This window comes from Anopheles coluzzii, chromosome 3 (assembly GCF_943734685.1).
Source record: "Anopheles coluzzii chromosome 3, AcolN3, whole genome shotgun sequence".
In the NCBI taxonomy this organism is placed as follows: Eukaryota; Metazoa; Arthropoda; class Insecta; order Diptera; family Culicidae; genus Anopheles; species Anopheles coluzzii.
The window spans coordinates 37,504,444-37,527,791 of record NC_064671.1 but is presented as its reverse complement, the minus strand read 5'-3'; the positions used below and the strand labels follow the sequence as shown (position 1 = coordinate 37,527,791).

At 43.5% G+C, this 23,348-nt stretch overlaps 2 protein-coding genes across 7 annotated transcripts in view; both read left to right on the top strand.

The window, feature by feature from the left end:
* Window positions 1–16,453, top strand: part of LOC120959017 (calphotin-like) — a 74,414-nt gene extending 57,961 nt beyond the window's left edge. For 3 of the 6 annotated variants that reach the window (XM_040382137.2, XM_040382135.2, XM_049608384.1), the window contains exons 4-7: window positions 1,182–1,538; window positions 10,080–12,323; window positions 14,837–15,001; window positions 15,086–16,453. In XM_040382137.2, coding sequence (XP_040238071.2) covers window positions 1,182–1,538; window positions 10,080–12,323; window positions 14,837–15,001; window positions 15,086–15,160 — 2,841 coding nt within the window. In that variant the 3' untranslated portion in view covers window positions 15,161–16,453. Of the gene's footprint in view, window positions 1–1,181; window positions 1,539–9,250; window positions 9,710–10,079; window positions 12,324–14,836; window positions 15,002–15,085 lie in introns of those variants that run through there. The other 3 variants (XM_040382138.2, XM_040382140.2, XM_040382139.2) reach the window with 3 other exon arrangements.
* Window positions 16,454–19,024: 2,571 nt separating this feature from the next.
* On the top strand, window positions 19,025–19,931 carry LOC120959021 (uncharacterized). Its single transcript, XM_040382143.2, has 2 exons — window positions 19,025–19,160; window positions 19,237–19,931. Exons 1-2 carry the CDS (start codon window positions 19,113–19,115, stop codon window positions 19,732–19,734), a joined length of 546 nt encoding a protein of 181 aa, XP_040238077.2. The 5' UTR covers window positions 19,025–19,112; the 3' UTR covers window positions 19,735–19,931.
* Window positions 19,932–23,348: the final 3,417 nt, after the last annotated feature.

The following is a 23,348-nucleotide window of genomic DNA, read 5'->3' as shown; positions in this document are numbered from 1 at the left end:
TTAGCAAAATTTTCAATTCGCTCGATAGAACGCAATATGGCGTCTCTCTGTGCCTTTTTGCTGGTAAGCTGTGTGTGTGCTTTGTCATTTATTCCCATTTCACAAGCAAGCTGTGCCATTTCTTCACGATTGATTACTGTTTCTTCTATAGAAGTTTCAGCATAGCCCTGAAAATCTTCTTCTTCTTCCGAGACTGCTTTCGACATATTCTGCTTTTGTATTAAACGAAATGTTACGAGAACTTCTTTTCTTGAAATTAGGTAGCCAATCAATTATTTAAAAGATTAAACTCGATCGTAAAACACTACCACTCCTAGAAATCGTTTAATTATCCAAAACGCACGCGTTGAGCAGGTTTGTCTGTAGCCCTTTCTCAGGTAATGTGGCACGCCGCAGCACAAGCTTTGCTCTCGCTAATGAATCGTATGATTATACCTTGTTCTTTACTTGCCTTTGTGTTAAATCACATCAGAAACATCCTGGTCACCAAGCACCATGTTTTAATTCAAGGCTCATCTTTATTAGAACGGTATTTCACATAAAATTCTTCCCTACGTTGTGTTGCTAAAACCACTTCGTTTTACGATCCAGCAGAGAGAGAGATGCCGGAAACGGGAGCTGTCAAAAGCCACATGCTACGTTGACAGCTGTCAGTTGCCTGCAGTCACCCAATGAACAAAATTCAAAATATATGACGCCAAACAATGAACTTACCGGCAATCTTTGAGAACATTAAAATGGTGACCAAAGCGTAATAATAATGTAAAATATGTTTAACAAAATTAAAGTGTTTCGTTTCGGCATGAAATAATAAATATATTAATCATTTTAATGTGGTCCCCATCAATATTACCAAACCTGTGACAGTTTTTCGTATGTTTAAGAACCCACAAATAACAGAAAAAACCAAACTTATTGCATATAAGTAAACCATATTCATTCCTTACTAATAAATTGTTTTTTCAATTTTTTTCTTCTCTCTCCATGTCGCCATTTCGTTATACAAATACACACACATACTAATTCATAATCATCGTGACCCTCCATTTGGGAATGTTTTTGTACTTTGTCTGTCCGATGTGTGATATGTTTTGCGTGTGTGTACGTGTGTGCGATTGTGCGTTGTTTATGCCGGGATTGGCCGGTAACGATAACACGTGCACGGGATACACCGCCTACAGGAAACGAAAGTGGAAACCGATGCGGCCGAAAATGAAAAGGACTCCACGACAGAAAAGACCACCAAAGAGGGTGGCGACGGTGGTGGCGGCGACACCAGTGTGGCCGCCGCATCCCCAACCTCGGAAGGTGCTGAATCGGACGCGAACAACAAAACGCTCGAAAATGGCAGCAACGACGAGTCGCTAAACGATAGCAAAGCGGCGGCGGCAGATGAGGCCACCAAGAAGGCAAAGAAACCGAAAAAGAAGTGGTCCTTCCGCAGCCTGTCGTTCAGCAAAAAGGACAAACAGAAACCGGCCAAAAAGGAGAAGGACGAGGAACGGGTGAACGGTGAATGCGAGAAAGTTCCCGAAGAGGTAAGTGGGCGATCTTTTGTCTAAACTAATTGGATAGTGATCTAGTTTTATTTTTTGTTTCGATTTACACCATTTGATATGTCGTCTTTGGGCTGAACAATGTGGAACTATTAATTTAATTTTTGGTATGTTTTATGTGTTTTCAAAGGCTTTACCGTGTTAAATCTTTGGGGATAATATACTTAGCATGCAACGATAACTTTCCCGTCTTTAAAAAATAACATTATCTGCAACTCAATACAGCAAACGTGTACCATATTAATACTGCCACCAGTTGTGAACAGTTATTATAGTGAGCTCATTTTTAATTTCACGCATCGTCTGCGTTCACCCGCTGTCATCAACATCACACGTTGATGTGGATAATCGCGCGGCAAATGCCACCGACGCGCATTTAGTGACTCTGGTTAGCTCAAATTGGCATGGTTCCAAAATTTCAAAACAAACGTAACAGAGTTGTTGTGTAGTTTGTTTTGTTTACCACATTCTAGTTTTACTAATAATGGAAAAGTAAATGCTTGTAAGAGATAGAACAAAAAATAACTGTAACAAATGGTTATTGCTTTCCGGTTGATTCTATATTAATTCCGCAAATAAGACCTCTTTGCGTTTGTACGAGCAAGTGCTGTCGAATAAATCATATTTACATTAGATTCAACAGTACACATTCCTACTGGGTTAGCAAACAACAACAACGACACTGAGGCCAGTGTTACACCCAGTACACTCGGCTTTCGGTCTTTGCGGACGATGCGGCCAACGCAAAACTGCCGGGGCCACTGGTGAAGAAGTTCAGTGTCAAGAATGTTTTTCTTCCTTCTCCCGTTCGAGCAGAGAGGAGGGTGGTAAATATTATGTCGGCAGATGTGTGTGGCGCTGTCGTTTTTTTCAGACGACATCATCGTCATCATCATCGCCATCATCTTTTCCTATATTTTTTCAAAGTGAACGCCTATACGGCGCTGCATACCGTTTTCACTTTTCTTCCTAACAGCAACCATTCCCTTGTGGTTTGTATGTGTGTGGTGGTAGCTTGTGTTTTTCTGCATTTCAAGGATTTTACCGAACGCAATGTTTGTTATGTTGTTAAGGGTTTTTTTTAATCCAACCGATTTATTCCACAAAAAAAAACGGCAGAGGATGTGTTTGGACGATTAGCAGCAATGATCTATAGGCGTTTAAAAGGAAGGAAAGGCAAAAAATATTTTACGAAATAGGAAAACGCTTGAGTTGTGGAGATGAAATTGGTATATGAATGATGGCTGAATGAACGGTCAGAAGCGTCGTTTCTAAATGCAATCCTGAAATGTTGGTCGAGAACTCGAATTGAAATAGAATTGCTGCGTACACATTAGCGTCTGCTACTTGTTAGTCAATCCCTGAAGCTGGACAAGGTCGCATCTAATCTAAGCAGCAACACAGCGATGGGAATGTTAAAGAGCGAGTAGTAGTGTTTTAAAATCCTGATACAATCGCCCCTTGAGAGCGCGTTGAATCAGAAAATATACGCTGATCAAAAAATCTGATCTTCTTTTGCACTAATCGGTCCGCACGCGCTCGATGATTAGCATCATCGTCCTCTAATGTGGACCGCCATCTGCGCTACCGTCGCGGCGTTCCAAAAAGTTCAATTTGTCCGTAAGTAGTTGCGCGCAGGAAGGGGGATAGGGATGTGCTGCTGTTGAGTTTCTATTTTCGAAAATCGCGCATTGCACAAAACCACACTAAAGCAATATTCTTGCTCCTTCTCTCCCTCTCTCTCTCTAACTGGCATTGATGCACGATAGCGAAGCACTAAAACGGATGGATGGAAATTTCGGAAAAAACACATTTCGTTGTGCCAACCGGAAAATGATAGCGACCAATAAGTAAACGACGTTCGGTTTTTGGTCGCGTGCGCGTCGTACGGACATTAAAATTTTTGACCATGAAATCCAGTCGGAAACAGCGTTCGAGTGGTGTTCGCTGTTATTTAGTTTTAATATAAATTCAAACAGATTAATGTGTTGAATGTCGTTTTCGGTAATTTCTCAAATATTATGAGCATTTTAAGGAACCTCACGATAAGTTACAATAATTAGCTTGTTAACAATTGATTGAGTAATATTAAATAACATAATATTCGACCGGTCTAATGGTACAGTCGTCAACTCGTACGACTTAACAACATGCCCGTCATGGGTTCAAGCCCCAAATAGACCGTGCTGCCATACGTAGGACTGACTATCCTGCTATGGGGGGATCAATAAGTCACTGAAAGCCTAGCCCACAAGTGGGTACAAGCAGGCCTTGACCGACAACGGTTGTTGAGCCAAAAAGAAGAAGAAGAAGAATATTCGACTGTGAGCAGCGAGTTTGAAATAACTAGCACGTAGTTTGCGTCAACTTATGGTCAAGGTCAGTAAATTGCGCAAAATCAGCTGGTGTGTGTGTGTTGCAGAAACTAACACGCTGCGCAGATTCCTTTTCTTTCGTCGACGCCCTGTCATAAGCACATGAGCGCGTGTGTTCGTTAATCACATTATTTTTGCCATGTGTAGTGTACTTAGTGTTGACAGATGAATGCTAGCAGCTAAACGATGTTTAAAGTAATTTTCAAAAATAAACTGCTTTTTAACCAGCTTTGGCCCGTTAATAGTTTACCAAGCAATCAATTTAATCTTGCTTTGAGGATATATTGTACTCTAGAATGGTCTATTACATCTGTAAGCAATAAATCATTTTAATGTATAAACTTTAAAATATGTTAGAGGCATCCAATAAGGTACATAAAAAAGACGGGTTTTCCCAATAGGAAGTTGTCAACTATTATTACATTTATTCGTTTTAATCGATTGACGATGTTTTTAATTGCATATCATACCGTTGACTCTCGCACCGGCCTTTTTGTATGTGCTGTTCAAGTGATTTTGCGTAAAGCCCCTGATGTGCAAACACAAAAAACAGCTAGGGGAATACTATACGCCCTCTTTTTAAATCCTTTTTAAAGTTAAATCCTACGCTGTTTAGGGTGCATGGATTGCAAAAACAGCATTCGCACAACTTCCTCCGTTTTAGTAGGGTGTAAATAAAAATAAAGGGAGAGAGAGAGAGTTCCTTCCTTTTGGCGAAGTATTTGTGCGAAACAAATCTTGATTCATTCAAGTTTTAATGGCAGGGGGGTGGCTTTAGAATGGTTGTGGGGGTACTGTTGATGAATTTGTATGGGCGTTCCGTGATCGACTTTTCCGTCATCGGACACGAGCGTTTGAAAAACGTAAAGCAAATGTGTAGGGCTAGATAGGAATCGCGAACTGTACAGCTGATTGGCAGGAAGTGTATAACAGGGGGATGGAAAGGCAGGAGCAAAATGTTCGATGACTCACAGCCCCAGACAGACGACGACGACGAAGACTGTAGGCAAGCGGCTACGATGCACCTTAAATGGGTATTATTCTAGTTAAGATCTTGGTGTTTGGCAAGTATGGAGTGCTGTGTGTACTGCGGGAATAAACTAAACATAAAATAAAGGGGACGCACATTATACGTTGGCATATATTTACCTTTTCCTGTAAACAATCGATCAAATAGCGCACACATATATTGTTTTAGTATTCTGAGCTCGTTTTGACGATATGCCCAGGATAATGAACGCACGCGATGAAAGTAGGAAGTGCACTGCATTAACCGGATGTTTTAAAAAATGCAACTACACAGGGGTAAAAGATTGAATTTCTAATATTAAGGTGAATATTTTTAATGCGCATTTATTTTGCCATGTTTTTGGAGCAAGCCCACCATGAAATGACGTACGTTTGCTTTACTCTCTCTCTCTCTCTCCCTTTCATTCTATCTCTCCTATATTGCCATCTGTTGTTTGTAGTGATGCGGGGGGGAGGGATGGATTTGAATGCATTTGGCAAGACTACTGGTGGGGGTGGGCGCTAGATGGGAGATCTGGTGCTCGCGCGCGATTGTAATATATTTTTCTTTTGCTGACGCATATTTATCCGTCGCGCCTAATTTAAGCAACACTGCTGCTGCTGCTGCTGGTGTGTGGATTGAATTGAATGGCGCTTTTTTTGGTGTGTTCTGTGTTGAGACCCTTTTTTTTCGTTGCATCACCGGCCGGAGCAAAATAAACAAAAATCGGCACTGTGTGTTCCGGTTTGTTTATTTAGAGAAGAAACAAAAAGAAGCAAAAATATTGCAAATTTGACAGCGTCATACACTAGCTTGTGTGCTGTGTGTCCTTGCTCCGAGTAATTAGCATTAGAGCGGAAGTGGGAATGAGGAAACTGTAACATTTGTTTTATCTTTTCCATTTCAAACGCAATAGAAAACACAAACGATTAATAGATACACAGATGAGATAATAGAGATGGTGGTAGGAATGTTAGGCTTTTGAAAAACTATTCATAGTAATCGTTTGCAAACTGCACAAATTCATTCTTCAGACAGCAGTGCCACTGCTGCCACTTGGCAAGGACAGGACGGACGCCATAAATGGCACTAGTTTTACCGTTATGAACTGTGTTTTTTCTTCTTCTCTAGTTTTATTAAACATTTCCTCCTGTGGAGCGCTTGTCTGTGTGTCTTTCAGCCCAAAATTAGTATCGTTTCTGGCACAACCGGTAAGCACACAAAAAGTCGTGTAAATCCCACTATGATTACCATTTAGGCCGTCGGATTACTTCTTTTGGAGCACTACTGTTGCCTGTCGTAGGAGTGAATCTGTCCGGAAGAGTCTGCAAGGTGCTGGTTTTTGGTTGTAGTACTACCTGTTATAGCGATTTATGGTGCGCTTTGCTATGAACCACCAATGCCGAACACCGACAAGGAAGGTTTACTGTGCTAATAATGAATGCAAATGAAGAATACATTGGGCCAAGGAACATCCAAAGATTGGAGAAGATGAACTTTTCTGTGTTGATCAGTTTGTGATGTGATGTAGTAAGCCCACTAAATTTGATGTTTTGTATTAACCCGTCCAGCATGAAAGCGATGCAAGTAAATTAGATTAACACGGGATAGATGGGCAGCCATCCACGCAATGGTCACGCAATTTTCTCCCCTATCTAATCAGGCAGAGCAAATTCCTTTCGTATCAGCTTGCCAACCTCGACGACGACTTCGTCTCTATGTCACGTTGCAGCTTGCGGAATCTGCATCTCCATCTGCAGCACCGTTCTTCTTCTTCTTCTGTTTCTTCTTTGGCTGCAGTGTGTGTCCCCTTGCAGTGTCAACGTACCGGCCGGAATGTGTGGGAGAAGGAAAAGGCACACAACAACGCAATAGCTACGCCTGATTGATTTTAGCCAGGGCTCTCTCGCTGCTGCTGCGCTCAAGCACACTCCTCTGTTGTTTTATGGCCTGCTCTGCTGCACCATTTCGGAAGCCATAAACCATTCTCCTGCAATATCACGCCATTTTCCGGCGAACCAAGATTGCATCGGCGTGTGTGTGCGCGACGCAGTGGTAATGGGTATCTTTTTACTGTTTGCCTCCTTCTTGGTGCCTCTATATACTTTGGTGCCCCGCTCGGCAGTCGAAATTGCATCGCATGGGAGAGTGTGGCCCGTCGTCTGAAGGTTACTGTGTGCAGCAGTTTATAGTTTCTATTTTGCAGAGGTAATACAAGAAAAGGTTGACATTTATGCTGCCTAAAAAAATAATGAAAGATCCGAGCTGATCTAGCACAGCCTGCAAGCACACATTCCCGTTTGGTGAAGAAAGTCAGCATCCTCCCACGTGTGTGGTTTATGTATTTAACCGGACGTCCCACCACACATATCTCAGCAGTTAAGCGGAAGTGAATGATGCTTAATTGAAAACTGAAGAGCATGTAAATATGGTTCCGTGCCTTCGTCCGTTCGTTCGTTAAGAAGCATCGCTCGCAAAACGGGGTGCTGATTTATTGTTGATTTTTGCATCCACTTTATTTCCTTCGGAGCTTTCGCATCCATTCGGTACCCGTATGGTCTCCATCTTCTCGGCGAGCAACGGTGGGCGATATGCACATTCGTTCCCATCCGCAAAACGAAGCAATGATGGTGTACGCGGTTCCCCCTTGAACCGAGGCCACAAGACGGAATGTGCTCTGGATAAAGTTTTTCTTCCACTACACGGAAGTACTGGCTCTCGCCATATAGCCCTTTTCTTGATGAGTCTCATAGTATTGCTATTATTTCGCCATTTATTATGTGCTTTTCGTGTGTGGGACGTATGCGCTTGAGAGAAAAAATAGTCATCCGCCGCCTGCAAATGTCCGCTAAATGGATGGATTTAACTTTTGCACTACGATTTATAATTCGTAAACTAAATCGTAGTATAATGCTGTTACTCGCCTTTGCACTGCACTTTGTCTGCTGCAGTTGCAGTTTTTTACTGCAACTGCTACATGACGTTGTGTATTCAAAAAAGAAGAATGCTCTCACACGTGACTAATGTACGGAAAAGAATGTCTCTCTCTCTCTATCAAGTGTAAACAGAACAGAAGCGCGATGTGGTTTGAGGTGGGAAGACCACACCATGATGGCAGGAAATAAAAGGGCCCTTGTTTTTCCCGGTTTTCTTTGCAAAAGTTGCTCTCTTGTGTCGGCTTCAGTGTACGATTGGCATCGAGAAATGCACGCGGGGCAGCGTCCATCATCATCCCACACGCTACGGATCGGTTTGTGCCAACACCGGGGACCGCCGCCAAGTTTTGCTTCCTTCCCGTCCTCCTTACACTACACTACTCCCCCTTTCAAGACTGGTTCTCCATTCTATCTCACTAAAAAAATACACCCTGTGCGCGCAAACTGAATGAACTGAAGCGAAATATCATTCCGCTCTACGGCTTTACGTCTCTACGCCTGTTCCCGCGCGCGGCAGATGCTGCAAAAGATCCGTTCGGACGCGTCCACTTGAATAGGTTCTTCTTGCGCCGGAAAGCCGGAAAAGCGTGGCGAGGTGTAGATCGAGTACGAGAGAGAGAGAGATAGAGAGAGAGAGGGAGCGTGAGACAGCGAGCTAGTGAGCACGACTTTCCTCATTGTGCAGTCATTTTTTTTTCTCTCTTCCATGTGGGGCCCGCACAGTGGTGTCACTTTTACTATTGCCCACCCCAGAAGCTGTTGCCATCCTTTCAAGATGCATATGTATGTGTATGTGTGTGTCTGTGTTGGTGGAGGTGTACGATGGCGTTATGTTGTGTGTGGGTTCTCAAAAATGTGTTCCGTCCGGGGGATCGTTTTGCTTGCTCTGCCTGCTCCACTGAGGGCAAAAGCGTACCCCTTTGGGGGTGAGATGGATGGATTACTCACCCGCAGGAGAGCGCGGATAAGGTTTGAAGAGGGGAGGGTGTAGGCCGAGATTCGCCCACCACTATTCCCCTTTTTCCCCATGCTGGTATGCTCGGTTGGGGTATGCGGTATTTCCTAGGTCAACTTTTTGCTCGATCCTCTGCCTAGTGTGTAACGGCCCGAATCCGTATAGACGACAACGACGGCGACGACAATGTCTGCAGAGAAAGGGGTGCGTTCAAAGGCGGGGAGAAAAGGTAGGAAGGTGGCAAATGAGAAAGGGAGATATCGAGTGTGTTTGTGTGTGTGCGTCGGTGTGTGAGTGGTGGTGTCTCCGAAGACGTTGGCCACCCTCTTGAACGGCTCGAAGGAGCAGAGTGGCGGACACACACAAACAAACACACACACCATGCACGGAGGGATATATAAATTAAATTGTATTGCGCTGCTGTGGTTCAGTTTTAGCCAAAGCTTACGCCGGGAACGGTCAACCTATCGTTTGCGGGAAAATACACACATTTTCTTCTCGATCGTTTGAATCGCGCTGTTGGAAAAGTTTGCTTCATCAGATTTAAGATATTCCATCACACACCGCGCGTGGGGAGAAGCGTTGGAAACTTTTGCTGCTACAGAACAGATTCGGTGTGACGGTGCTGGTATATGCAGTTAGTCGCAAGTGATCTTAGCGACATAACGTGCGTGTTTCCGTGTGCTGTGTGTGCCTAAATTTTCCCGAAAAGTGACATTCTAAGTGATTCTCTATCAATCTAACGTTGGTTCAGTTTTCTTTGTGCTTTTGCAAAGAAAACTGGTGAATAAAAGCTTGCCAAGATTTTGCCAGCAATAGTGATCGCTTTAGTTGTCGGTGGCCTATTGATTCTGTACTTCGCAATGGGTGGTGTTAAGGTGAATAAGTTAATAAGGAATAAATGTCCTCCGTGTGCCTGTGTGGGGAGGTTTTGTGCGACGTTTTCGAATAGAACTTGTAAACCCTCCTGTGGGAAATGAATTTTATAAGCAACTGAAACCAACATATCGTTTTAAATTTATGGTACATTGAAAAGTCTTCCTGTTTCCTCCACAATGTTGAGATTTGAATATTATTTATAAATTGAGCAGGTGACGACCGCATAGAATCAAAATTGGAATTGAGTTAAATTAACTAATTAATTAAATTGAAGTGGAATTTACGTTTTTTTAAACAATCTACTAAGTATTATTGCAATTTAATATTAATATTCTCCTCTTTTTGTTGCTCCCCTGTGTTTATCTCCAGCCCACTGAGGATGCCGTTGCCGGTACTACTACTGCTGCTGTTGCTGCCGTCGCTCAGGAAGCCGCTTCCAGCACGGCCGAAGCCGGCGCCAGCGAACCTAAAGCAGAAGCCGCCGCTGTGACTGCTGCTGCCTCCGAAGTTTCGACGACCACCGCTGTAGCTGCTCCCGCCGCCGTTGAAGCCGCTGCCGACGTTGCTGCTGCTGCTGCTCCAGCTGCTGATGTAACGACCACTACGACCACCACCACTAGCGCTCCCGCCGTCGATAGCACCAAAGTAGAGGAACCGGCGATCGAGGCAGTGTCCGTCGCGGCCCAAGAATCGGCTGCCCCGGTCGCCCCGGCCGAGCCCAAGACGGTCGAGAACGGCGATGGCCCGAAAGAGGTTGCACCAGCAGTGGCGGAAGAGCCGGCCGTCGTCCCACCGCCGGCAGTACAGGAAGACAAGCCGGAGCCGGAAACGACCACTGCTGCTGCTGCGGCCCCGGCTGACGAGCAAGTAGTTGAGCCGGCAGTTGTTGAGGTAAACAGTTCTACTACTACTACTACCACTACTACTACTAGTACCACTACCACTACCAGTAGTTCTGCCGTTGAGGTCGAAACCGCCAAGCCCGAGCAGTCGGCAGTAGAGAGCGAAGTTGTTGCTGCTGCTGCTGCTACTACTACTTCTACTATCCCTTCCGATACTACCACTCTCGAAAATAGTACTACCGGTGTTCCCCCCACCGCCACCATCGCCGCCGACAGTGTCGCCGCTAGCGAGTCGGACAAGCTTACTGATGGTGGTGAAAGTACGCCCCCACCCCCACTACCCTCCATTCCTCCACCTTCTCAGGTGATGGTGTTCGTTGAGGCTTCTCTGTCGCAGGTCGCGAATGAGCCGTCGTCGGTGGAGGAGAGTGCAGCGTCGTTGGTTTCGGTTCCGTCCGAGGATCCGTCCGCGGAGGTGGCAGCTGCCGCTCCGACCGGTTGCCCTCTTCCCTCTCCCGTTGTTTCCCCCGTCGAAGGTTCGAACGTTGAAGTGGTGGGGGATGTCAGTCCACTCGCTCCATCGGCTGCCGTAGCTCCGGTGGAGGAAGCTCCGGTTGCTGCTCCCGCCGAAGAGCAAACAACTGAGCAGCAGACACCCGAAGTGGTGGCTGAGGAGCCGCCGGTCGTTGCGGAAAAGAAGGTCGTCGCCGATTTGATGGCAGCTGCGCCAGCCGTGCCGGAGGAGGAGCAACCCTCGGTAACGGAAGAGATGAAGGAAACGGTTTCCAAGGCCGTAGGTGAAATTCTCGAGCAAGCGGTTGATAAGATCGAAAGTGGAGACGTGCCGCAGGCTGTTGTCGCTGCTGTCGCTCCTGCTGCTGCTCCTGCCGTAGAGGAGGAAACCACCGTCCCGCTGTCGGTGGAAGCAGTTGCTGCAGTACCGCTACCGGCGGACCTGGAGGCAGTGGATGAGATCAGTAACAACATTGACGATCTGCCACCGCCGCCACCACCACCAGCGGTCGATGACGAGGAAACGGTGCCGGATTCTCTGCCCTCGCCGCTGCCCACGATTGCTGCCGCTGTCCCTGCCGAGCTACTGGACGGTGGAGCGGACGACCTGAAGCAGCAGGATACCAGCGTCCTCTCGGTCGACATCTCGTCCCCGCTGCCGCAAAACAGTCTCGAATCGCTTCCGTCGCCGCCGACCCTGTCCCAGAGCGATGTCAGCCTGCCTCCGCCGCCAGAGTCTCCGACCGTCGGCGGCATGCCCGAGCAGCAGCAGCAGGCGGCTGGCGTCCTGCCCGAGCCGGAAGTTGAATCTGCCACCGCTGCCGCCGCCGCCGCCCTCCTGTCGCTGCCTCCGCCTTCTGCACCATCATCTGCGGGTGACGATCCTATCAGCTCTTCCACCATCCCACCACCAACATCATCATCCTCCCTTCCAGCAGCAGCAGAAGTAGAAGTAGCGAAGCAAGAAGTAGAAGAAGAAGCACTAACTCAGCAGCAGTCGGCGGTGGAGGCGACGCCAGAAGTCGCTCGCGATGAAAGTGAACCCGCCAAGAATGATGCTAGCAGCAGTAGCGCGGAGAAGAAGAAGGAGGAGGAGGCAGCAAGTGCCGGCGAAGAGGAGGCGCAGCAGGACAGCAGCAGCGCAGCAGCAACGGTGGTGGCAGCGTCGGCGAAACCGGTGGCGGCAGAGACAGAAACCGATGTGGCGGCCCCGGCGGTGGCCGTACCGGCGGAAGTAGAGGAAACTGTCGCGCAAAAGGTGAATAATCTTTCACACTCACTCTTCTACTCTCTGTTAGCGAACCCACAACACTACTACTACAACTACAGCAACAGCCCATCTTACCATCCTACTCCCATGCCTAGGAACGAGAAGCAAACGTGAAGCGCAGCACAACACGTGCTGCCTTACACGTGTTTGTTTAGATTGCTTTGTTTGATTGTTTGTTTTGTTTTGTTTGTTTGTTTGTTTGTTTGTTTGTTTGTCTGTTTGTTTGTTTAATTTTGTTTTCTTTTCCTTCTGTTGTCTATCGAAACAAAACGTGCGATATAAACTTACACTTACACTTATACACCCTCATTTATATATCATACATACATGTTTACATCACACACTCTCAAATTGCTGTGCGAGTGCAGACTTCCTTCAAACCCTCCTACCGTAACATGGCGATCGATGACGATGGTCCAACGGAAAAGGGGAAACAGATCGCGACAGCTACCACTACTACTACTACCACCACCACCACCACCATCCAAGTGCAGTTAATTTTTAACGTTGTTTCTGTTCTATTTTTCGTTGGCGCCATCTTTTCGATATCCGTTTGTTTTTCCTGTTTCCTTTTGCTGTCCCTTTAAAGTTCTGTTACCTGATTTCGATGTTGCTCTTTCTTATGAAGCTATTTTTGTTCCGTTAATAATTTGGCTGCCTGCTGGCTATTTTCCTCCTTTCGTACATGTTTCGTTTTTTTTTTATATTTTTTATATTTTATTAGGTCATTGTTTATAGTGTTGTTGTGTGCATTGTTTTAATTTATTGACCAAACAGTTCTAACCGGTTTGCCTAGCAGATTAACACGTTTTATTTAACATTGTTTTATATTAATTTATTCTGGTGATGGTGTTATTTAGGGAATAAGGAACTCGGTTTATGTGTAGGGCAATTTTATTTATTATTGCACTTTATTTATTTTTTTGTAATAATTATGATACAATTTTGTGTTTGTTTTAGAAGAACTCTGAGTTGAAGCTAGTGCAACATTGAATTCGTAATAGAATTGAATGATTGCTACTGCGTATGGGTTGGTTTTTTCGAAGGCATACAAACGATTTACTTGTATTTTCTTATTTGATTAGTTTGTGTTTTTTTTTTCATATTGGTATACTAGTTTTGTGGTCATGTTGTTCTAATTTTGAATTGATTATTCAAACCTTCAGTCTTCGTCATTGGTATTGATGGGGCAATATTTTGGGGAAATCGTTTGCGACATTTTATCTTGCTCTTTTTGTATTAAATTAGTTATTTATCACTTATTATAGTTTTAGCTAGTTACGATATCCGTCTTGACGATTTTTGTTTCCCATATATGTGGATTGTTTGCCTTTAGAGAGTACTTCGATACAATCTGCGTTGCAACCGTGTGGTGTTTTCTCGTGTCTTGTGATTTACATTATTAGGATCAACATTGAACCATTCCCTTAGAAGTTAATTTTAATGGAAATTCTCGCTACATGTAACCCATTTAACACTGATACTTCATTCGCATCTTCCATGTTTCGATAGACGATGATTGCAAAATTTGTACAATAGGTCAAAGTTTTCTGTTCTGCATAGTGTGTGTTGTTCGACGAAAGGTTCTGCAAGTCTTTGTATTAATCGATATCTTCATTGCATCCTCCTAGTAGCGCGTCTGCTGGCATGTTCCACCAATTCTAGTTGCTTTGATTTTGTTTTTTTAGCTAACCATTCACCTCGAACGACGCAACCGTGTATAGACTGTGTTGGTGCATTGCAGCTGGTGTTCATGTATCATTTTTCGGTCTCGAAAGGTCGTTCTCTGTCCACATTTCGATTGTTTCTAGAGCACATTCGTTTTTTTTTACATCAGTTCGTGTACATCGCAGGGGCGGCTGGGTGTTTTTTCACCGCTAAGTGCATACATACTCTCATCGGAACGCTACATAGATACGGTTCAGATTGTACACATGCCTTGCAAGATATGTTCCAAATCTCCTCCGTTCGATCGCTGGTTTGAATAGAATGCTAACTAATCCGTTAATGTATGGTGTTTGGTGTGCGTGTGTGTTTGTGTGTGAGTGTGCGCTTCGAATTACATTTTATTGTAAAATTGACCTGCTATTTGCTCTTAAGGTTGTTGCGTCCTTTCCCACGGCGGAGGTGTGTCTCGCCCATGCAAAACCTGTATATATTTGTTAATATTTACACAAATTTTCGTTTTCTCTTTCTCTCTTTCCACCTATTTCTTTTTCTCTTTTATCATCACAATTCCTCCTTTCCCACTCTCTCTCTCGCTCTCTCTCTGTTTATTCCTATCAAAACATCCAAATTTTTCCTCGCTCCTGTCTGCAATTGCACTTGGCGTATCGCGCGTCCTGTTGTCACCCCCTTTCCGTCATCCTTTATGTGCGGCGCGTGTTCCTGATCTTCCTGTATGGCCCCCTCTGGTTGGCTGAACATCCTCGACATAACATCTACACAATGTCGATTGTGCCATGTGTGTTGCACGCCATCATCATCGTCGCCACCACCAGCAGCAGAACGGTACGGCTGACCATGGAACCAGCAATGGTACGACCGAAAATGGCAAAGCTGAAAACGGCACTACCGAGAACGGCACGGTCGAAAACGGCCAGAACGGTGTCCACGAAACGTCCGCCACAGAAAGTCTGAACGGAGAGGCTGAGCACAAAAAGGAGGTAATTGCAAATCGTCCGCCATCTGAAATGTGCATTTCAGGATATTGATCGATAAATTTTTGCTTTTCTTTTTTTTTTGTATAGGAGAAAGTTCCAGAAAAGGCCGCTCAGCTTCAGCAACCGCCACCACCAGCAGCTCCGGAAGTAACGGCCGAGTAAAATGCAAGTTTTGGCTGAACGCAAATGACAGCATCTATTGATTATTAATTAATTATAATTCTTATTATTAATAATAATAATTATAAAAAAAAACACACAACACAACACAGAAAAAGGAATCATACAACACAAACGATTATGGAAAAACAAATAAAAAGGGAATAATAAGTTACAACTTCGAGGAAGAGGAAGGGAGGAAGCGCATGTACGAACGAAAAAGAAAGTGATGTGTGGAGCGAGTGAATTGAAATGGTGTTACGACAAGGAGCAACGAAACGTGAGAACAATTTACACACACAAAAAATATTGTTCGTACGATAACGAAAAACAACCGAATCAAACTACTGCAACATGAAGGTTTTAATTCCTCTCGTCTCTTCAGCATCAACACACACGTATAAACCACCAATAAGAAACATTTGAATTTAGTCTTAACCGTAAATGGTCTTTTATAAAACATTTGATTAAAGTACGTAAAGAGAGAAGAGCCAAGAGGTATCAAAAACAGCTCCCCACAACAACAAAAAAAAAAACGTTGGCTCACACGAAACGAATGGTTTAAATAGTTATGTTGTTAATAGCAATGTGTAAAGCAGGAAAAAAAAACAAAATGAAAAATCTCTCGTCTGTATCGGCAAAAAGGAAAATGGCATCCTCCTAATTAGACTGCTTTAGGTTGTGCAGGGCCAAGCAAAAGTGCGGTTAGAACGCGAACACGAAACAAACTCGCACATACACACACACATTCATTCTTATATTGTAGAAATTTGTCATTCAAATGCCAGTACAAGAATATTAGTATGCCCGGGAAGGAGGGGAGGGGGCAGTTGGTCAAAACGAAACAAACGGCGTTTTGGGAAACGATTGTATCGCGGAACACGACCCCCCCGAAGTGTGTGATCGATGTAAATGTACGAACTTTCCTTTTGTTTTTTTTTTTTAAATAGCAACTATCTAAAACCGGGTGAAGAAACACACCGTCAGAGTGTCGTCCTTTTCAGCATAGAAAGCATAATTAGGGGAACGCGAACGAGAGAATAGGGGATGATAAGGGGGTTTTTGCCCTCCGCTGTTTGCTCCTTCCGCAAGCGCCGTGTGCAGGCGTTACGTGTGCGGTGTGTGGGGTCTGTTAGTTAGGCGGAGGGAGGAAAACGACGGCAGCAATTTCCTGCTCCCTTTTGCTACCTTTTTTTTCTTTTAATTATTATACAAAGAAGAGTACATCAATAAACCTTTTCAAACAAACCTACAAACAAATGGGAATGCCGCGCACGATCGGCAAGTTATTGTTTTTTTTATTTTGTTTTTTTTTTCTTCTTTTTTTCTCCCATTAGGTTTATCTTTTTCGTTGACAAAAATGCATGTGTGTGTGTGTGAGAGAGATAACGAGTATGTGAGTGAATGAGTTTTTACCGTTTGTACTGTCTAGAGTTACATTATTTTCTAATGTGACCACCGTGAACGAGCATTCAATGCTGTACCAGACATCGGATGATAAGTCGGATAAGAACAAGGACGTTTTTCCGGTGCACGAAGCGAATGCTGTTTGTGATAAACAGCGTAAGTGGATTCTTACAGTACTATAAAAGTGGCGAAAAATAATGAATTCACTCCATTTTTTTCATCTGAACTCTAGAGGTTAAGCATGAGCAGTGAATTGAATTGAACTGACTACGGAAAGAATTGAATAGTTAGACAGCTAGCATGGAGATGGAAGAAGGGTCCCACACAACGCGGATACGAATACCTCAGTTGGAGTGGAATTTAAAAATAAAATAAAACACACACATTTTACCAACAACGAGTATATATGTGACTCAAGATCGAATACAGAAACAAAAAATGCTGATTAGGAATCACTAGTTCCAATACTACCAATTGGACGTTAGACGATACGATGTTTTTAAAACGTAATTTAAAATGAAAAAATGGAGATAAAAGGAAGCGCTGAGAGAATTGAAAATAAAATTATTTCTACGTTTTATTTTATATTTTTAGAATAAAAATAGTTTATAAACGAATGGAAAGGAAGCGATAACAAGGGACACGGAGCGAGTGAATGAGTCGAACTAGTGCAGTAGTGCAACGAGAGAGATCAAATTCATTCCATAGAACGTGATCGTTACATCCACCAGCGGAAAGGAATGTGTTGACCGTTCGTTTACATTTTATCAGTCCTGCACCAAGATAGCAGAAGATAAAAGAGGGGGGACGGGACCTCACACCACCATCATTGCTTCGTGTGTGTATGTCATCTTACCAGAGCCATCCATTTTGCACGTCCATCCCATCGTAGGTGTGAACGTGATCATAAGCGAGATCGCGAAAGATGAGATCGAGTCAGAGTCCTTATTAAATCGAAACTACCTTTTAGTGGAACGCAACACGATAGCAACGAGTACACCGACTAATTGCAAAAGACTGCCTCAATCATGAAGAATATTGATTTAAAAGAAAAATCAAACCCATAGCAAAACCGATTGCGATCATGTCCCATATCGGTGGGGTGGAATCATCCCTCACCGTTTCATTCATTCATTCACGGTTACTACTAATGTACTCGCGGGGTGGCACGTGGCGCCCACCAGTGGTCCAGAGTTTTTGGGAAATAGGAATACATATATATGTCTATTTTATATATTGGTATCCCGACGCCGAACTGTGCCAGCAGTTTTGCTGGCTTTGGTCCAGCTTTCGAGCATGTTTTACGTTTTACACTATGGACGGACGATTGCAGAAGTGCGGCAAAGTGCGGCAAAGGAGACGTCTTTTTGATAGGTCGTCGTACTTGTGAACTCCACCCGGTTGTAGATTACAGAACTAAACGGTCGTACACGATCGATCGTGAACAGTATCCGATCTGATCTGTGGTGCACCCAGCAAACGGCCCAGGTTCATGGTTCTGATGAATGGGCCGAAGAGATGGCATAGACAAAACTAGTAAGCAAAAATAAAGAAAAGAAAATCGGAACAATTTACTACGAATACAAATCTTACCGAATTATACACAGAAAACAATACGTACAGTCAATTTAGGGACAGCGTCAACCGATCACGATCGAGACGGCGATCGTCCACAATAGTTAAATGAGCAACAAACTTTGCTAATATTTTTTACATTCTGTAATGCTTCCATATTTTTTCTCATTAAATTTACACAACTGGTGGTTGGTCGAATGTACGCAAAATAAAACAAAAGATTCTTTCTCTTTCCTGTGTTGCAATGAATAGTGAAAATTGGGAATCGATCTGTTCGGAATTTCTTAAAAAAAAGGTTGTAATACGCAAGGGAAATGACTCATTAATTTATGATGCAAATAAAAACGAAATCACACTCATAGATTCCTCCTGCAAGGATATTTGTGAGGAATGGAACAAATTTAAATGAAATTCTGATTGTTAGAATGCTGTATGCACACATAAAAGAACAGTGTTCTAACCATCCATCCCGCTAACAAAAAGGCAAAGCAAATAGTTGAAAACTATGTTCTCCGGAACGGTGCGCGCAAGATTTCGTGACTTCTCCAGCTGCTATGCTAGTTTTGTTTTAGTAGTATCTTTAGTACACACTGGAAACAATCGATATGTTGAGGAGACTAATTTTTATGACGCATATAATGGATCAATCTTCAAATGGAAATCAAAATAAACCAATAAAATAATGTACTAGTGCGAACGAAAGCCAATGTGCCTGTTTGGTGTATGTGTATTGAAAGAAAGAAAAAAAAAACAGGAAGAATCGGGATAAACTGGAAAATAAACATCTCAATGCTTGCAACGGTAAATTTGAATATACAAACGAAGTAATCAACTGTGTGTCATAAACGTAACCGGATGACAATCGCGTAAATGTCAAATTTCGCAAAAAAAACTGATCCAAAATCAAAACAAACCCCAACAATTGCCTCTACTTTCGCTCCGAGAGGATTATTTTTTTAAACAAATATCCAAAATGCACGATATTATCATTCAAACAGTGTCCGAGCAGGATTTTACAGAGGTTTGTTAAACTACTATTTACCCTTTTTTGCGATGTGTGTGTGTGTGTGTATCTCATACCGTCATCACAATTGCAGGCCATTTTCCTGCTTATCGATTGCATCGTCGAGGTGCCCCGGCAAAGCCAGCAGTGTCGCGACCGTTTGGCCCAGCTGCTCGGTCATGCCACCTCCAGCGACGAGCTGAAACACACGCTGAAGTTGTTTGAAGCGCTCGTTCGCAAATACTGCATCAGTGAGGTGGATGAAGTGCGGCTCCGCTCACATCTAGCCCAGCTTTCTCCGAACCGGCAGGACCGGGTGGTGGAAATAGTGAACCTTCGTCGACCGGAAATAGCACGACGGTTGATCGATGAGGTGAACCGGCGGGAAGGAGGTGTACCGCTGGTGGAATCGTTCGACTGGAACGTTAGCTGGATTATGGGAAGTAGCAGTTTGGCGTCACACCGTAAACAGCTGTGCACGGTAGCACTTGCCTGCCGGGATGGTGCAGCAAAGCCACACACGATCAGCTTCGAAATGGGTCGAGAGCAGGTGGAGCAGGTAATACGGGAGCTCGAGACGGTTGTTGGATGATTTAGTTTGTGAGTATGACTAACAACAGAAGCCAGTTTAACAAAGTTTCCCCAATGCTTTACAATAGCTGTATCCCGAGGTTTGCTTTTCAAATTAAATTCCTATCAAGTTACTCTTCTAAATTTGTCATTAGAGTGCTAAAGTTTAATTTTAATCGAATAAAATATGTAATTAAGTTAGCCTCTTTCGCAGAGCAATTCCAAATAAAAAAAATCTTTCCAAAGAAAGAAATGCAGTGCACACCACAAAGTGTCATCTCTAACCGTCGATTCCAAATCAAAATGCATATCGTAGTTGCCATTGCACGTAGAAATACGCTCATACTGGTTCATATTACGTTCTTGTCGCATTTTAATCATCTTAGTTCACAGTGTCTGCCATGCATGGTATGAAAAGTGAGATTTGTCCTTCTGACTCGTTTGCAAATTGAACTACACGCGCGTTATTCAATGAAAGTGAACTGTTTTATAGCGAAATCGAGCAGTCAATATCAATTATTTTAGTGATTTTTTCCGGAGTGTTTTCAGGAACGGTGAATAATTAAAACGTATTGAAATATGGCATCATGGTGAGTTTAACGTATCTGCTGTTTCAATTAGTCTTACAAAAAAGTGGCAGATGAGGCGCCCAAGCTTTTAGGAATTTGTGCAAGCTAATTATTACAACATTTAGTCGTACCGCTTGGATCGGATTGAGTCCAATAACTTGTTCAATTGGTCCATGCTCATGCTGCTATACTGGACTGTATTGATTCGTTTTGTACTGTGATACTGTGTGAATTTGCTCACTAATAGATCAGGTCACTCGGTCCCTGACCGCAGCTACCCATCAATGTAAGCATCCCATCTGCGGCAGGTTGTGCTTCACCTGATCCATTCAACGAGCTCGTGCCGAACTGAGAGGCTACTGTTAAATCCGGCAACCCCCCGGCAACATCCTGCCAGTTTTCGACTGCATTAAGATTCCAGCTCACCGTTCAGTTCAGCATGCTAGTGGTTAATAAAAATAAGCTAGCGCAAATAAAAATGTGCCGAATTTGCATCCTCCTACCCTTTGGTGGCCCAGGAATTGGCTCTATTGTCTAATAGAAGTTAAACCGAGCGAATCACAGTGCACCGTGTATCACACGAGATTTTGTGCGAAGTTGAACTCTTTTAAATATTAGCAGTTTGTAGAGGGTTGTAGTAGTCACGATTTCCCACAACAATGCATCTTCGGATTTTGCATCCGGATTTGCTGACTAGCTTGTTAGGTCCAATTGTAGGGCCTCTTTTTCTCGTCATAACGTCCTACGCGGACATGCTGGCCTATATAGGCAATCGAGACTTATTCAGTACCATGAAGCCGGATAGGATGGTTACGGGGGACGGTCCATTCTAGGCTTGACGGTTGATCATGAGGGGCATGCTATTGATTCGTTCGAGCTGACGGGGCTGCTCCCAATTACAGGGCTATGCAAAAAAAATCGAGAGTATGTAACAACTACAAGGTTCCGGCAGGATTATTTATAAAAAAATAACTGAAATGAGACTAATTCCCACCGGCAATGAAACTGATTATCGGCAGTGAATCTGATCATCAACCCATCCGGTTCTAAACACATGCCGGACCTGCGACTAATCCTGAATCCATACCGATCCTGGAACTATTCTACAGATCCGGCAACTGATTCTGACGTCTCTGAAACTAATCCCGAACCCGTATTGGTCCTGGAACCAATCCTACATCCATACCGGTTATGTAAATGATCTTTAACCCATACCAGCCCTATGGCTGATCCATTACCCGTACCAGAAGTAGAGCAGATGCTAAACCCATACCGGTCCTGTAACTGCTCCCAATTTCATAATGGTCCTGGGACTGGTCCAAAACTGTCAAACAAGATACATAGATATCATCATGAACCTGTCAAGGTTTATACGTTTGTTTGAGTGTGATGTCATGTTCGATAGCTGCCAAAGCGTGGTCTTAGCAGTCCTGGAACTGATTGTAAATTTGCTGTCGATCACCATCATGGACGTGAGTCCGGCATATACAATCAGTCCAAAAAGTATTCGTCTAGCTGAATATTTTACAGACATTGGCGTAATATGGCCGAAATAGGCATGGGGCGGTAAACGTAATGATGGAGCTTGATAAAGGGACTTTCAATACACACGTATTGCTAAAAAATAAGCATTGAAATTGTGCAATAGCAACCAAAACACATAAAAAAGTTAAAAAAAGTCGTTTGATGGGTGCGCAAAAAGTTTTCTACTATCTAGAGAGTACGCGGCCAAGCACTACGTAGACGCGAATTAATTATTATTATCAATCTGCTGGTGACTTCCTTCTAAATTAATGCATTTCTGTTGTTTCAATTCACTTCAAGCGGTCAGAGAGGCACTAAAGGCGGGGGAGTTAATTGAATGGAGCATGATGGCGAAAATCGTATCTTAATCCTATGCATAACCTATAATATCCATTTTTGAAGGTTACAAAATGTGCGGGAGGCCTCATTCCTTCGTTTGATCAGGGTTTAGTCATTTTCTAATACTAATTGTGAGACAAAATGCCATGCAAAATATTACCTAGGAATCAGGGAATTTTATGATGGCCAATAAAATGATGCATTTCATTGTAGCTGGTCATGGTATGACTTGATGGAGTGAGTTGTTACAAAAATGTTTTGTTTGAATTATACCATACGCAGAAAGTGGCCAAATCTGGTAAGGAGCATCAAATAATTCAAAAATTCATTTCAAATTAGGCTCTACTAACATAACCCCTTCCCTTGTCATCCCTTGTGATGTTCCCTTCATCAAACCCCATCATTGCTTTTACCGCCCCATGCGGCCCCCCTATTGCGGCCATAATTCTCCTTTTTCTGCTAAATATTCAGCTAGACGAATACGTTACCTGTTCTCACTTTCCTTTGAATCCGGTTGCTATGGATCGCAATCCATGAAAATGGATCATAGTCAACTACGTCGGAATCGTTTTCAACTACGTCTGAACCGTTTTCAGCTACGTTTGGATTTTGCAGTAACCACGCAAATTACATTGCGGCGCATATTTTATTCAGTGACCGCTCGTCGTTCCTCACGATTCTCCTCAAAACAGACGATTTGAAAAGCAACAGTTTAATGTTGTTCTATGTTTGAACCCAATCGAGAATACAAATAATCAAAAATGGATGAATGGTGACGTGAGCTTCACCTAAAAAATACGATTAGACTTTACAATTGAATGCATTTATTACTTGATTCTTTCTTTGCGATGCAATTGCGCCCCGCAGTCACTGAATAAGCGCATCGCTACAAAAAAAAAAAATGCGTGGCTAATGCTAAATCCATACGTAGCATAAAACGATCTAAATGCAGCTGAAAACGATTCAGACGTAGTTGAAAACAATTCAGACGTAGTTGACTGCGATCCATAGCAACCGGATAAAGATTCAAAGGAAAGTGAGAACAGGTGTAATATGGAAGATGCAGTCGTACATTCGGGTAACATATTTCCCTACTATTCCAGCTTGGGGTTACGGAAAAACTCAACTCGTTGGTACGATGGATCGGACGGTTAAATTGAGATGTCTAGAAGTTTGATAAGAACTACGGTGGAGATTTGAGATT